The 17,319-nt window shown below is 37.9% G+C and overlaps 1 protein-coding gene across 3 annotated transcripts in view; it reads right to left on the bottom strand.

The window, feature by feature from the left end:
* LOC126474875 (7-methylguanosine phosphate-specific 5'-nucleotidase) overlaps nt 1–17,319 on the bottom strand; it is a 95,970-nt gene that overhangs the window by 3,553 nt on the left and 75,098 nt on the right. For 2 of the 3 annotated variants that reach the window (XM_050102355.1, XM_050102356.1), the window contains exon 7: nt 1,531–1,647. The exons of the other annotated variant lie outside the window; for it this stretch is intronic. In XM_050102355.1, coding sequence (XP_049958312.1) covers nt 1,531–1,647 — 117 coding nt within the window. The remainder of the gene's footprint in view (nt 1–1,530; nt 1,648–17,319) is intronic. 3 annotated transcript variants of the gene reach the window in all.

The raw sequence follows: 17,319 nt of genomic DNA, 5'->3' as shown, positions 1-17,319 counted from the left end.
GCTAAACTTCTTTCTATGTTCAATGGATTCATTGCAAGTTGCGTACCACCATCTATGTTCTCATTTCCTAGAAGGTTGACACCAATGAATTGCATTCCGAATTGTCTTCGTGAGGCCTGTCCAATTTTCTGTTGTATGTTGATTAATTTCTTCACTAATTTTATCTTTGAAGGGATGGTCAGACTCTTAAGATTTCTTTGAGTGTTCTCACATTCAGAATTCCTCTTGTATTTTTGTTCGTTATGACTACATGACCTATTTGGAATTCCCCCCGTATGTTTTTGCGCTTTTTCCATGTTGTGAATTTTTGTCTTGGCTTTTGAAATTGCTTTGACATAATTTTTAGGTTAAAATTTTGACAGTACAGTATGAGATGTTGCCCCTTCTTGTTGGTGTGACTGTTTGCTGTGTTCGGGTCTGTGATTTGCTTGTTCTACTTCTCTTTGCCCAGTTGCGCATAAAAGTCTCCTAATACAATTTTAACACATCTTTCTGTTATTTTCTTTGTTACTTCTTCCATGTCTTCCCAAGTCTTCGACGTCTTGTGTTTTCTTTCAATTGTGATCGTTTGTTGGTGCACGTGCATTGTGACTGTGTATCTCTTGTTTCCTGATTCAAGGTTACTGTGGAGATTTTTTCTGATACTGAATTGAAATCTAGAAAATATATATGCCATCATATAACCAGGAGAGAGAAATAATTCTCTTTGCTCATGTTGGAAGTCCCATACTCAAACCTAATGTGGAAACTATACCATTTGAAAATATAAATAAAATTTTCTTGAAAATTTAATAAACTTAAGATGACAAAAGATCTGACCACAACATAGGAAATAATTCATGACAGAAAATATTCTGAATTCTTAGCTGCTTATGTTGATAAGAACCTCCGCCACACACCGTCAGGTGGCTTGCGGAGTATGGATGTAGACATAGACTGTTAAAGATCATGTTAAATTCTAACTTCAGCAACTTATTCATTGTGGATAATATTAGATTTTGAAGATGAAAATGTCAAAGTGGATTATTCCTGTTTAGCAGCATCATATCATGGAACAAGAGTGATTGTTGCACAGAAGTGTGTAATAAAGTTAATATGTGGTGTGCACTGTTGAACCCCTTGTACACAGCTCAGCACATTGACAACAGCCTCACAGTACATTTACTCCCTCACAAAGTTTGTTGCAAACAATCAACCACAGTTTGAAATAAACAGTAACGTTCATTAATTATAATACTAGCAGGAAAAACAATTTAAATTGTCCATCACTGAGCCTTATTGATGTGCACAAAGGAGTAAGATATACAGTGATAAAAATTATTTATCACCTATGCAGTACTGTAAAAATTTACTAGATAATAAAATCATCTTCAAACAAATTTAAATGTTACTTTTTTGACAATTTCTACTTGAGAGAGAGAGGGGGGGGGATTACACCCCCCCCCCTCCCCTCCCTCTCTACTCCTTTCATCATGCTTGTCTTTGTTTTTATTGTTAAATTATTTATTTAAATTCATGTATTGTACTGACCTTGTCATACAGAAAACCTATTTTCAGTATTGCATTTGGACAGTGCACGCCCTCTGCCATACCTGCATCTCCTACGACATCACCCATTAATATGACATTTGGACGGTTTGTGACCAGCTGGTGGGGGGGAAAAAAAAGGCAGTTGAAAATAATTAAACTTCCTGGAATTTTTATCATAATAATCTCTAAAGCACATAACTGCATTATTAAGGACTTATTTCAATGACAAATATGTGACATGGATACCTAAACCAATCCAATACAAAATCTTATCTTTACCTGACTTGTACACTCAAGGATGAGGTGTGGGTTTGACTTTCTATCAGTAAATTGTTCAACGTACTGAATCAGAAATGATGTTTTATAAAGTTTTATGTAAAGGTAGAGAAATCTGCATCAGTGCTTGTTAAAGCATACTTATACAAATTTGCCACAAGTAAAAGAAAAAGTATTTTAGAATAAGTGTGACGAGATAATCACACTGACAGCAGTCATTGTTAAATAACTTCCCAGATAAAAACACCCCAAATAAAGTGACATGCTGCAAAATATTCCCTTCTCATTCTTGTAAAAAGTGTTAAAACATGGATTAGTAGATATCATTCATTTCTCTGTTCATTATGTTGATGTAAGTGAGGGATGTGGAACATGAAAGGGATTGCAGGACAACTGTGAGAAATGATTGTAGCTTTCCTAGTAAATTTCACACTATAATGTCCTGAACATACATTTGTAAGGTCTTATGACTCAGATAGGGATGGGACAGTGAGGTGTGGAGATTAGAGAACACAGAATTCCTCTAGCTTCTGGTTCTCAAGCAATTCTTGAGAAGCCCAGAAGAAATTATGTGGTAGCACATGTCGCTGGGCGCTAGATGAGTGACAGACATGCACTGGGGTTGTTATTTGACTTGAATGCACTGGTCACACCAATATTCAAGAAAGGTAGTAGGAGTAATCCACTTAATTACAGGCCCATATCATTAACATCAATGTTGTTGTTGTTGTGGTCTTCAGTCCTGAGACTGGTTTGATGCAGCTCTCCATGCTACTCTATCCTGTGCAAGCTTTTTCATCTCCCAGTACCTACTGCAACCTACATCCTTCTGAATCTGCTTAGTGTATTCATCTCTTGGTCTCCCTCTACGATTTTTACCCTCCACGCTGCCCTCCAATACTAAATTGGTGATCCCTTGATGCCTCAGAACATGTCCTACCAACCGATCCCTTCTTCTGGTCAAGTTGTGCCACAAACTTCTCTTCTCCCCAATCCTATTCGATACTTCCTCATTAGTTATGTGATCTACCCATCTAATCTTCAGCATTCTTCTGTAGCACCACATTTCGAAAGCTTCTATTCTCTTCTTGTCCAAACTGTTTATCGTCCATGTTTCACTTCCATACATGGCTACACTCCATACGAATACTTTCAGAAATGACTTCCTGACACTTAAATCTATACTGGATGTTAACAAATTTCTCTTCTTCAGAAACGCTTTCCTTGCCATTGCCAGCCTACATTTTATATCCTCTCTACTTCGACCATCATCAGTTATTTTGCTCCCCAAATAGCAAAACTCCTTTACTACTTTAAGTGCCTCATTTCCTAATCTAATTCCCTCAGCATCACCCGACTTAATTAGACTACATTCCATTATCCTTGTTTTGCTTTTGTTGATGTTCATCTTATATCCTCCTTTCAAGACACTGTCCATTCCATTCAACTGCTCTTCCAAGTCCTTTGCTGTCTCTGACAGAATTACAATGTCATCGGCGAACCTCAAAGTTTTTATTTCTTCTCCATGAATTTTAATACCTACTCCGAATTTTTCTTTTGTTTCCTTTACTGCTTGCTCAATATACAGATTGAACAACATCGGAGAGAGGCTACAACCCTGTCTTACTCCCTTCCCAACCACTGCTTCCCTTTCATGTCCGTCGACTCTTATAACTGCCATCTGGTTTCTGTACAAATTGTAAATAGCCTTTCGCTCCCTGTATTTTACCCCTGCCACCTTTAGAATTTGAAAGAGAGTATTCCAGTCAACATTGTCAAAAGCTTTCTCTAAGTCTACAAATGCTAGAAATGTAGGTTTGCCTTTCCTTAATCTTTCTTCTAAGATAAGTCGTAAGGTCAGTATTGCCTCACGTGTTCCAGTGTTTCTACGGAATCCAAACTGATCTTCCCCGAGGTTGGCTTCTACTAGTTTTTCCATTCGTCTGTAAAGAATTCGTGTTAGTATTTTGCAGCTGTGACTTATTAAGCTGATAGTTCGGTAATTCTCACATCTGTCAACACCTGCTTTCTTTGGGATTGGAATTATTATATTCTTCTTGAAGTCTGAGGGTATTTCGCCTGTTTCATACATCTTGCTCACCAGATGGTAGAGTTTTGTCAGGACTGGCTCTCCCACGGCCGTCAGTAGTTCCAATGGAATATTGTCTGCTCTGGGGGCCTTGTTTCGACTCAGGTCTTTCAGTGCTCTGTCAAACTCTTCACGCAGTATCATATCTCCCATTTCATCTTCATCTACATCCTCTTCCATTTCCATAATATTGTCCTCAAGTACATCGCCCTTGTATAGACCCTCTATATACTCCTTCCACCTTTCTGCTTTCCCTTCTTTGCTTAGAACTGGGTTTCCATCTGAGCTCTTGATATTCATACAAGTCGTTCTCTTATCTCCAAAGGTCTCTTTAATTTTCCTGTAGGCGGTATCTATCTTACCCCTAGTGAGATAGGCCTCTACATCCTTACATTTGTCCTCTAGCCATCCCTGCTTAGCCATTTTGCACTTCCTGTCGATCTCATTTTTGAGACATTTGTATTCCTTTTTGCCTGTTTCACTTACTGCATTTTTATATTTTCTCCTTTCATCAATTAAATTCAATATTTCTTCTGTTACCCAAGGATTTCTACTAGCCCTCGTCTTTTTACCTACTTGGTCCCCTGCTGCCTTCACTACTTCATCCCTCAAAGCTACCCATTCTTCTTCTACTGTATTTATTTCCCCCATTCCTGTCAATTGCTCCCTTATGCTCTCCCTGAATCTCTGTACAACCTCTGGTTCTTTTAGTTTATCCAGGTCCCATCTCCTTAAATTCCCACCTTTTTGCAGTTTCTTCAGTTTTAATCTACAGGTCATAACCAATAGATTGTGGTCAGAGTCCACATCTGCCCCTGGAAATGTCTTACAATTTAAAACCTGGTTCCTAAATCTCTGTCTTACCATTATATAATCTATCTGATACCTTTTAGTATCTCCAGGGTTCTTCCATGTATACAACCTTCTTTCATGATTCTTAAACCAAGTGTTAGTTATGATTATGTTGTGCTCTGTGCAAAATTCGACCAGGCGGCTTCCTCTTTCATTTCTGTCCCCCAATCCATATTCACCTACTATGTTTCCTTCTCTCCCTTTTCCTACACTCGAATTCCAGTCACCCATGACTATTAAATTTTCGTCTCCCTTCACAATCTGAATAATTTCTTTTATTTCATCATACATTTCTTCAATTTCTTCGTCATCTGCAGAGCTAGTTGGCATATAAACTTGTACTACTGTAGTAGGCGTGGGCTTCGTATCTATCTTGGCCACAATAATGCGTTCACTATGCTGTTTGTAGTAGCTTACCCGCATTCCTATTTTCCTATTCATTATTAAACCTACTCCTGCATTACCCCTATTTGATTTTGTGTTTATAACCCTGTAATCACCTGACCAGAAGTCTTGTTCCTCCTGCCACCGAACTTCACTAATTCCCACTATATCTAACTTCAACCTATCCATTTCCCTTTTTAAATTTTCTAACCTACCTGCCCGATTAAGGGATCTGACATTCACGCTCCGATCCGTAGAACGCCAGTTTTCTTTCTCCTGATAACGACATCCTCTTGAGTAGTCCCCGCCCGGAGATCCGAATGGGGGACTATTTTACCTCCGGAATATTTTACCCAAGAGGACGTCATCATCATGTAATCATACAGTAAAGCTGCATGCCCTCGGGAAAAATTACGGCTGTAGTTTCCCCTCGCTTTCAGCCGTTCGCAGTACCAGCACAGCAAGGCCGTTTTGGTTATTGTTACAAGGCCAGATCAGTCAATCATCCAGACTGTTGCCCTTGCAACTACTGAAAAGGCTGCTGCCCCTCTTCAGGAACCACACGTTTGTCTGGCCTCTCAACAGATACCCCTCCGTTGTGGTTGCACCTACGGTACGGCTATCTGTATCGCTGAGGCACGCAAGCCTCCCCACCAACGGCAAGGTCCATGGTTCATGGGGGGGGGGATTAACATCAATATGCAGCAGGATTTTGGAACATATATTGTGTTTGAACATTATGAATTACCTCGAAGAAAATGGTCTTTTGACACACAGTCAATGTGGATCTAGAAAACATTGTACTTATGAAACACAACTAGCTCTTTATTCGAATGAAATGTTGAGTGCTATTGACAAGGGATTTCAGATCGATTCCGTATTTCTGGATTTCTGGAAGGCTTCTGACACTGTACCACACAAGCAGCTTGTAGTGAAATTGCATGCTTATGGAATACTGTCTCAGTTATGTGACTGGATTTGTGACTTCCTGTAAGAGAGGTCACACTTCGTAGTAATTGACGGAAAGTCATATAATAAAACGGAAGTGATTTCTGGCATTCCACAAGCTAGTATAGGCCCTTTCCTGTTCCTTATCTATATAAACGATTAGGAGACAATCTGAGCAGCCGTCTCAGGTTGTTTGCAGATGACGCTGTCGTTTATTGACTAAAAAAGTCATCAGAAGACCAAACAAAGAACAACACGCACCAATTAAACAATCAGAGGAAAACGAAATCAGAAGACCAAAACAAATTGCAAAATGATTTAGAAAAGATAGCTGAATGGTACGAAAATAGGCAGTTGACCCTAAATAACGAAAAGTGTGAGGTCATCCACATGAGTGCTAAAAGGAATTCGTTAAATTTCAATTACATGATAAATCAGTCAAATCTAAAGGCTGTAAATTTAACTAAATACCTAGAAATTACAATTATGAGCAGCTTAAATTGGAAGGAACACAAAGAAACTGTTGTGGGGAAGGCTAACCAAAGACTGCGTTTTATTGGCAGGACATTTAGAAAATGCAACAGACCTATTAAGGAGACTGTATACACTACACATGTCCATCCTCTTTTAGAATACTACTGCGTGGTGTGGGATCCTTACCAGATAGGACTGATGGAGTATATAGAAAAAGTTCAAAGAAGGGCAGCATGTTTTGTATTATCGCGAAATATGGGAGACAGTGTCACTGAAATTATACACGATTTGGACTGAACATCATTAAAAGAAAGGCATTTTTCACTGCAACGGAATCATCTCACGAAATTCCAGTCACCAACTTTCTCCTTCGAATGTGAAAATATTTTGTTGATACCGCTCTACATAGCAAGAAACGATCACCACGATAAAATAAGGGAAATCAGAGCTCGTATGGAAAGATATAGGTGTTCGTTCTTTCCGTGTGCTATATGAGATTGGAATAACAGAGAATTGTGAAAGTGGTTCAATGAACCCAGAATGAGATTTTCACTCTGCAGCGGAGTGTGCGCTGATACGAAACTTCCTGGCAGATTAAAACTGTGTGCCCGACCGAGACTCGAACTCGGGACCTTTGCCTTTCGCGGGCAAGTGCTCTACCATCTGAGCTACCGAAGCACGACTCACGCCCGGTACTCACAGCTTTACTTCTGCCAGTACCTCGTCTCCTACCTTCCAAATTTTACACAAGCTCTCCTGCTTCTGTAAAGTTTGGAAGGTAGGAGACGAGGTACTGGCAGAAGTAAAGCTGTGAGTACCGGGCGTGAGTCGTGCTTCGGTAGCTCAGATGGTAGAGCACTTGCCCGCGAAAGGCAAAGGTCCCGAGTTCGAGTCTCGGTCGGGCACACAGTTTTAATCTGCCAGGAAGTTTCAATGAACCCTCTGCCAGGCACTTAAATATGTTGCAGAGTGTCCATGTAGATGTAGATTGCTGACCCTAAACACACTGGCAGATCACTGCGCTCTTAACTCGTAAGGCTCAGGTTTAATTTGGAAAATGCTGTGATTCAACTCAATATGGATACACAAAAAGAAAAGTCATGGAGCTTGCAATACTTTACAGAGGTTGCACATAATGTTTGTTGCAACATTTGGTTTAAAAAACTCTTTTATGTTTCAAAAAATGCAACATCTTGAATTACATAATTTATACAGCAATGAAACACCAACATCCTTGGAAACAGACCCTCATTCTTCTAATACTGTGAGCCATACAAAATACCAAAGTATGCATGTTATTGATTCAAATCACACAAAAAAAGGAAATGCGGTGTGAGAGGTCAGATAGTACCTAAATCCGGCAAGGTTGGAAAACTATTTTTAAATTGGACTCCAACAAATATAAAACACACCCCAAAATCAAAACCATCCAAGCCTTTGCATGGTTGATATGTGATTTCATTGGACTAGTTGTCGAGCGAAACATAACTCTTTGCAGGAAAACTGATCTAAAAATTATGTTTCTCTTCAAGTGGCAAAAAGTACTAGATGCAGCACTAGTGGCCACTCTCAATGATAGAGAACACTGGTTTTCGAAATTTTGTTGCACTGTTGGACCCAAAATCTTTTATACCAAATCGAAAAAAATTGCACCACATGATTGAAGAAAATCGCCATAAAGAGAAAAAGATTGTGAACATGAAAGTGAAAGACTACCAATGCTTCTTTAACAGCCAATACCTGGACCTCACTGAATTGTGAGGCATCTATGGCTGTAATTGGTGCCTGAAAACTTTAGCTCTCAAGACAGTCCTTTCCCAGAAAAAAATAGCGCTACTTATTAGTGAGACATCAGGTAAAATGTTGATTCAAAATGGAACATCAAAAATGAAGGTGTCAGCATCACAACTGAATCACAGTAGCATATAGCTATAAAGCATATTCACAGTGGCAGCATAGATATGTAACAGTTGTTTGGTTTGGCACACACCACCAATTTAGTTGTGAAAACTTCTTTGCACACCAAGTTAGCTCTTCATTATATGGTGAAAAGGAAATAAAAAAGGGCTAGTTATTTTAAAATTAGTTGCAACACTAATAAAAACTCCATGAAATCTAGGATCTAATGAATTAACTCAGGAAACCTAAGAGCAATGTAACAGTACATTCTATATGTTACAATGCCTACTGGAGCAAAAGGAATGCATTGCTGCCTGTTTATCAACATTGGATTTGTGTGTTCAGAATCTGTTAGCTGACGAGTGGTGAATTTTGAAAGAATGTACAAGTGTACTGGAACAATCTGAATTGGTAAAATATGAAAGCTGAAAGCTATACCTCTCTTTCGAAAGCTATACCATTTACAAATTCCATTCATTCACACAATGCCATTGCAAGCTAACTGCAAAGTGCACACATGTCTAGACCTCAAGATCTCATTTGCCTGTTAACAACACTAAATACAATTATATTTCAAACTAAACACCAGTAGTTCATTACAGGCTTCATTTGATGAAGAAGTTTCCAACAAAAATCTAATGAAAAGTGGTCATGATAATATAGACCTGGAGGGCCAATGATATTTGGAAGAATCATACATGCAACATATGTACAATACTATACGATTCTGGAAGAAAAATGAGAACAGTTACCCATGTCTAACTGTCGACAATAAAAAAATCTCGCAGCACCTGCAACTTCTGTCTCCAGTGAGAGAATATTTTCTAAAACAGGCAAAGCAAACTAAGAGGCCAATTGGTTAATAAAAGCTTATTTCTTAACAAAAATTGATGGCAGTGCAGTAATGGGAAGTAAAAATGGATTCAGACGAGTAACTTTTTTTTTGCTTTCTACAAGTAAATATATGGGTATAATAGGTTATAGCATTTCTCTTTTACTTAATTATACAAGGGTGTTCAATAACTAATGCAACACATTTTTTTTCTTGGCCAATATTCAGAATATTTCTACTTTAGCCCGTATAGTTTTATGAAGTTCCAATACAGGTGGCAGCACAATATGTAGCCTCCAAAATGGCTTCTGTAACAAAGGTGCATTCCACACAGACAGATGTCATTGAGTTTCTTTTGGTGGAATACCAGAGCTTCACTTATATTCATAGGCACTTGCAGAATATTTATGGAGACCTGGCAGCAAACAAAAGCATGGCAAGTCGTCAAGTGAGCTGTCTGTTATTACTACAAAAATGTCACGCAAACCTGTCCGATCTCCCATGTTCCAACCAGTCGCACACAGCTGCAACATTAGAAAGTATAGATACTCTCATTTGAAGTGATCGACAGATCAAAATTAAACATCTCGCTGCTCAAATGGACATCTCTGTTGGTGCTGACTCTCTCGTCCACCAGTTGAGGTACTCAAAGGTAAGCGCTGAACAGAATACTGTAACGAGCAACAAAGGACCATCTGTGGTGGATTGGCACTTTATTTTACAGGTCCGTTTTGATCGCACAAATTTTTACACTTCACTATTACCAGTTTCAGATACTGCCATCTTCATATCCGTTACAAACAAAAACAGTGAGTAACCAACTACGTTCAATTTGCTGACGCTAAATCTGTAAAAGTCCTGGTGCTACATAAGCAATATAAAAAGTGTTTACATGATTAATAGCCATGTATACCAGCCACACATACCATAAAATATTCTGATGTAGTATCAATGTGAAACTAAACATGTAGGTACATAGTAAGTGCTGGTCATGATCGGCAGAATGTGTCTGCTATTTATGCAAGAAAACTGAGATCAGCAGAGGGCACTATAGCTAGGATACATGATTGACCAGTACCGCAAATGTAATGTTTAAAATGTGTTATGCATAGTGATTAATTAAAATTACTTCACATGGCAAAACGAGCATCTGACAATGAAACATGTACTGACATACTATACGTGGAATTGGATCCGTACTTAAAATGCACATAAAAAGTGCAAAGACTAATAATGTGAAGCTCCTAGCCTGGCAAAAGAACATGCAATTGTTAAAAAGCCTGTATAAAAAGTATAAGATTAAAAACATCTATAAAATAAAATCTTCCGGCCTGAGAGATCAATTACCATAAACATTATTGTAAGGTATTAACAAAGCAGTGACTGGTAATTAAAAATGAAGCAGTCAATAATACATTTGGAGTGTGGTCTCAATGGCAGAACATTCTGGCTTCTCTGTATGACGTGTTTGTTTTCCTGTGGCGGAACTTGCGGAGGAAGGCCCAGTCTCCTCATCGCCAGCAGCCGGCGCACATGATGGTATGCCAATCCGCTGGGGTGCTCGACGCTGCTTAAACTAGTAGGTTTCTGAATACATCAAAATAAGCATTTAGGTTAAGTAATTCCGGTTGCCGTTTTCTGTGCACATAAATCTCCATTTCCTCAAATAGGTTCAGTAACTGTCCCTTTGGCACCCTATGCAACACTTCCATATTATTCTCCATGTTCCCTACCGAATGTTTTTCTCTGTCTAAATGTGTACCGAAAGTGTTCTTATTTTGGATATATGTATGCTCTCTAAAACAAGTCTTAAAATTCCTTCCTGTCTGACCGATATAAAACCTGTCACAAATGCGTCACTTTTTATCTTGCTTATGTAGCACCACGACATATAGATTTAGCATCAGCAAACTGAACTTACTTGGTTACACACTATTTTTGTTTGTTACAGATCTGAAGATGGCAGTAGCTGAAACCGGTAATAGTGAAGTGTAAATAATAATAGCAATAATAATAATAATAATAATAATAATAACCCTATGCCCTATGCCCGCCCACAATGGTAACGACACTGCTAGCCAACTGGAAAATGATCTAAATCCAAATAGAGATGTTTTGCAGGATATGCTTCCTGCAACCACCCTAGAAGGAAAACAAAGACAGAGGATGAGATGGTCAGATGAAGTTAATCAACACCTCATGTTCTGTTATTACCAAGCAACAAACCTAGGAACCAACACAACTGGATACAGATCACAAGTATACACAACATTTATTACCAGATACCCCGAATTAAAATTTTTAACAGAACAACGGCTAGCTGATCAGATCCGTGTAATAATAAAAAATAACAGGATACCCCAGTCAGAATTAGAAAACATCAAACAACAAGTACAACAAATACTGGAACAAAATAATGTGCAATCAGAAGAAGAAGAAAATACAGTAATGGACTCAAACATCCCAGAGCAAACAAACAAAGAACAACACGCACCAATTAAACAATCAGAGGAAAACGAAATCTTAAGACAGCCACCAGAACAAGCACAAATAGAACACGAAGTGACACAGATGTTAGATATAGAAGAAAAATTTCAGCTAACATATATAGAATACAAAGACACAAATACAGACATTAGACCATTCTTGCATAGACCACCAAACAACCCACAAGTCGAAACAACAATAAAAACTATCAACACAATCATACACAACAAAATAAATGAAAACACAACTATGGAAGAGTTACAACTACTGATTTAATAGGAGCACTCACTACACTAAATATACACACTAGGCAGAGATCAGAACCAACCAACACACAGAAGAAACCCACAAAACCAGCATGGCAACACAGGCTACAGATCAAAATAGAAAAACTGAGAAAAGACATCGGACAGCTAACACAATTTACAAGAAATGAAATCTTGGAAAAAAAACGAAAAAGGTTAGGTAAAATCTCACAACAAGAAGCGACGGAGCAATTAGACGAAAAGAAGCAGAAATTACAAGCATTAGCCAAACGACTCAGAAGATACAAAAAAAGTGAAAATAGAAGGAAACAAAACTAAACATTCAACACAAACCAAAAGAAATTTTACCAGACAATAGATAACACACGCATTAAAACAAACAATCCACCAAACATAACAGACATGGAACACTTCTGGAGCAACATATGGTCAAACCCGGTACAACATAACAGGCATGCACGGTGGATACAAGCAGAAACAGACACATACAAGATGATACCACAAATGCCTGAAGTGATAATTTTGCAACATGAAGTCACCCAAGCAATTAATTCTACTCACAATTGGAAAGCCCATGGAAATGATAAAATAGCAAATTTCTGGTTAAAGAAGTTCACCTCAACACATTCACATCTAACTAAATTATTTAACAGTTACATTGCAGACCCATACACATTCCCTGATACACTTACACACGGAATAACATATCTGAAACCTAAAGATCAAGCAGACACAGCGAACCCAGCTAAATATCGCCCCATAACATGCCTACCAACAATATACAAAATATTAACTTCAGTCATTAAACAGAAATTAATGACACATACAACACAGAACAAAATTATAAATGAAGAACAAAAAGGCTGTTGCAAAGGAGCACGAGGATGCTCCGCCACACACCGTTGGGTGGCTTGCGGAGTATCAATGTAGATGTAGATGTAAAGAGCAACTGATAATAGATGCAGAGGTGACATATCAAGCTAAAACTAAACAAAGGTCGCTACACTACGCATACATTGATTACCAAAATGCTTTTGATAGTGTACCCCACTCATGGTTACTACAAATATTGGAAATATACAAAGTAGATCCTAAATTGATACAGTTCCTAAACATAGTAATGAAAAATTGGAAAACCACACTTAATATCCAAACAAATTCAAATAATATCACATCACAGCCAATACAGATTAAGCGTGGAATATACCAAGGAGACTCATTAAGTCCTTTCTGGTTCTGTCTTGCTCTGAACCCACTATCCAACATGCTAAATAATACAAATTATGGATACAATATTACTGGAACATACCCACATAAAATCACACATTTGCTATACATGGATGATCTAAAACTACTGGCAGCAACAAATCAACAACTCAACCAATTACTAAAGATAACAGAAGGATTCAGCAATGATATAAGTATGGCTTTTGGAACAGACAAATGTAAGAAAAATAGCATAGTCAAGGGAAAACACACTAAACAAGAAGATTACATATTGGATAACCACAGCGACTGCATAGAAGCGATGGAAAAAACAGATGCCTATAAATATCTAGGATACAGACAAAAAATAGGAATACATAATACAAATATTAAAGAAGAAGTAAAAGAAAAATATAGACAAAGACTAACAAAAATACTGAAAACAGAATTGACAGCAAGAAACAAGACAAAAGCTATAAATACTTATGCCATACCAATATTGACCTACTCATTTGGAGTAGTGAAATGGAGTAACACAGACCTAGAAGCACTCAATACACTTATACGATCACAATGCCACAAATATAGAATACATCACATACATTCAGCAACAGAAAGATTCACATTAAGCAGAAAGGAAGGAGGAAGGGGATTTATCGACAAAAAAACCTACATTATGGACAGGTAGACAATTTAAGAAAATTCTTTCTAGAACGAGCAGAAACTAGCAAAATACACAAGGCAATCACTCATATAAATACATCGGCTACACCACTGCAATTTCATAACCACTTCTACAACCCTTTAGATCACATAACATCAACAGATACGAAGAAAGTAAATTGGAAAAAGAAAACACTTCATGGCAAGCACCCGTATCATCTAACACAGCCACACATCGATCAAAACACATCCAACACATGGCTAAGAAAAGGCAATATATACGGTGAGACAGAAGGATTCATGATTGCAATACAGGATCAAACAATAAACACCAGGTATTACAGCAACGGATAAATGCAGACTTTGTAAACAACAAATAGAAACAGTAGATCACATCACAAGTGGATGTACAATACTAGCAAATACAGAATACCCCAGAAGACATGACAATGTCGCAAAAATAATACATCAACAGCTTGCCTTACAACATAAACTTTTAAAACAACACGTTCCTACATACAAGTATACACCACAAAATGTACTGGAGAATGATGAATACAAATTATACTGGAACAGAACCATTATAACAGATAAAACAACGCCACATAACAAACCTGACATCATACTCACCAATAAAAAGAAGAAATTAACACAACTAATCGAAATATCCATACCCAATACAACAAATATACAAAAGAAAACAGGAGAAAAAATTGAAAAATACATCCAACTGGCTGAGGAAGTCAAAGACATGTGGCATCAGGATAAAGTTGACATCATACCAATTATACTATCAACTACAGGAGTCATACCACACAATATCCACCAGTACATCAATGCAATACAGCTACATCCAAACATATATATACAACTACAGAAATCCGTAATTATTGATACATGTTCAATTACCCGAAAGTTCCTAAATGCAATATAACACATACCGTACAGTTAAAAGGAAGTGACACTTGATTAAGGTCCGCGTCACTCCATTTTTAACCGGACTTAACGTCTGAGAAAGTGAAGGAGATAATAATAATAATAATAATAATTTGTGTGCTCAGGACGGACCTGTAAAATTAAAGTGCCAAAAATATGATCAAGGACTCACTTTCAGACTTTGTCTTTAATTGATAAACATGGTGAAATGCGTGCATGTTATGAGGCTGATCATGACAATTTTTGTCGAACATCCTCACAGGCGATGAATTGTGGGTTCATCACTGAGTCTGAAACAAAACAATAATTCAGTGGTGCCACAACACTTCTCCTCTGAATAAAAAGTTCAAAATTGCACCCTCCACCGGTAAAGTCATGGCAACGCAATGATCAACTCTGAAGCTTATTGCGCTACCCTCAGGAAATAGAAGAAATGGATTTTGCATCTGTTGCCACAAAAATGCAAACAAGCTTCTTCTCAATGACAAGCAAGGCCTGACCCAGGTCTGCGAAACTGAGAGGAGCTCACAAAACTTCGCTGGACTGTTCTTCCTCATCTGCCTCACAGCCCAGATCTCACGGCTTCTGACTTGGCCCAATGAAAGATGCACTCCGTGGGAAGCAGTATGTGGATGATGGAGAGGTTACTGATACAGCAAGATGGTGGCTCTGATATCAACCAGTAGAGGAGTACAATTTTGACATACAGGCACTCCCAGTAAGGTAGTGTGAGGCTATCACACTGGATGGAGATTATGTTGAAAAATAGGGTTTTGGAGCCAAATGAGTGGGAAAAATCAAAGTGTATTGGAAGCCTACCAACCTGCTTTCAGAAGAAAAGTGTTGCAAGACTTACTGTTCCTCATATACACACTGGAAGAATGCACAGGTTTTTGTTGCTGTCCCCTTTTTTAAAAATAATGTTTTTGTTTTGTGTTAGATCTGGTTTTTTTTTTAAGTAAAAATTCTAAGATTTTGATCTTCTGAGAAATCTACTACTAATTCTACAAAAATTAATGAAGGCAGTACCAGTTGATACAAATTTAGAAAGTAAAATTTCAAATTCTTGCTTGCACATACGAAAGATAAAAATTGCAGCTGCTGCAGCTCAATGCTCTGCTGTGCAGTAGTTTTGTGCAGTATCACAGAGTGTGACAACTTCTCAAGAGAACCTGAGAAATTTTCGAGAATTTGCCTTCGTATCACGCGTTTCTTGAGCATGATCACAGTCCATCCTTTGATAATTGGTCATGATAATTGAAGAAACTCCTTGAGAGAAAGAGGAGGAGAGGAGGAGGAGGAGGAGGAGACTGAATCAGAACTATTAGATCAGGAGCTGAACTGTGGTTTTCATGAATAAAGGTCCAGGTTTTGTAATGTTTCAGGATGATTTTCACATACTAGTATATCCTTGTCTGAAATAAAAAAAAACCATCATATTATAGAATCCTAGTAATAAGCTCCCACACTGACTCCCATGAGTTTCTCATTTTCTACTGGATCCGTATTAGGACCTCTCTCATGTTTTGGCCGTTGCTTTTCTGCCACTATCAAGTCTCCATGTGCATTATTTGCTACCCTTAACTTTTTTGTGCAGACTTTGAAATCATTTTTATGCTACATTTTTACAAATATTCCTATCCTCAAATAGCTCATCATAAGTTACAAAACATAAGTTATGTAGGCAGTGTGACATTACAGAATATAAATTACAAAGATAGTGTGATGAACAAACATCTGTAGCTCCTGTTCAGTGAGAGTTCTGACATAATTTCTATCTTGAATGACTGATGCAATGTTACCTGTGCCTTACTATGATTCTAGAAAAGTAAATTTCTCTAACTTTTTGCAGGGTACGCATCCTGCCAATAGTGAAGAACAAGGATGACCACAGAATTTAATTCCCGCCAAAGAAGATATGATACTTTCACAGAATTAGATTAGAAATGCTTGAGGAAGAAATACAGAGATGTGAAGAAATAAAAAGAAATCTGAACACCAAGAAGGAGTTGTGCAAGATAAACAAAAGTTGGTAGGTATGTTTCTACATCTGAAACTTTATGTCTATTCAATTTTTGTGCCAGTTTCATAAGAATGGCACTAGTAGTGGCACTACGAGGAAGTGAATCAAGTTTGTTTTAATTACATGTTGTAACTGTGGTGAACATTAGTTACCTCTGAGGTTGGATGAAGCGAGTTGATGTTAGTCAAGAATGCCCTTAAGATGATGATGACACCATTAATGACAGCTCACAGAGTTTGAGCAAGGTCATGTAACAAAGCAACAAGAAGTTGGATATTCCTTCAGTGATATTGCAGAAAGACTTGATGGATACACAGGCAATGTACATGATGGCTGACAACAATGATCATGGAAAGGGTCACAAGAAGACTGAGCTCCAAACAGCCACATGACACTACTGAGATAGAAGATCATTGTGTTCGGTTTCTGGATGTGGCACATTGTACTGCATCTG

The sequence above is a fragment of the Schistocerca serialis genome, chromosome 4 (assembly GCF_023864345.2).
Source record: "Schistocerca serialis cubense isolate TAMUIC-IGC-003099 chromosome 4, iqSchSeri2.2, whole genome shotgun sequence".
Taxonomy (NCBI): domain Eukaryota; kingdom Metazoa; phylum Arthropoda; class Insecta; order Orthoptera; family Acrididae; genus Schistocerca; species Schistocerca serialis.
The sequence above is the reverse complement of the archived record's forward strand: the minus strand, read 5'-3'. Positions and strand labels throughout refer to the sequence as shown.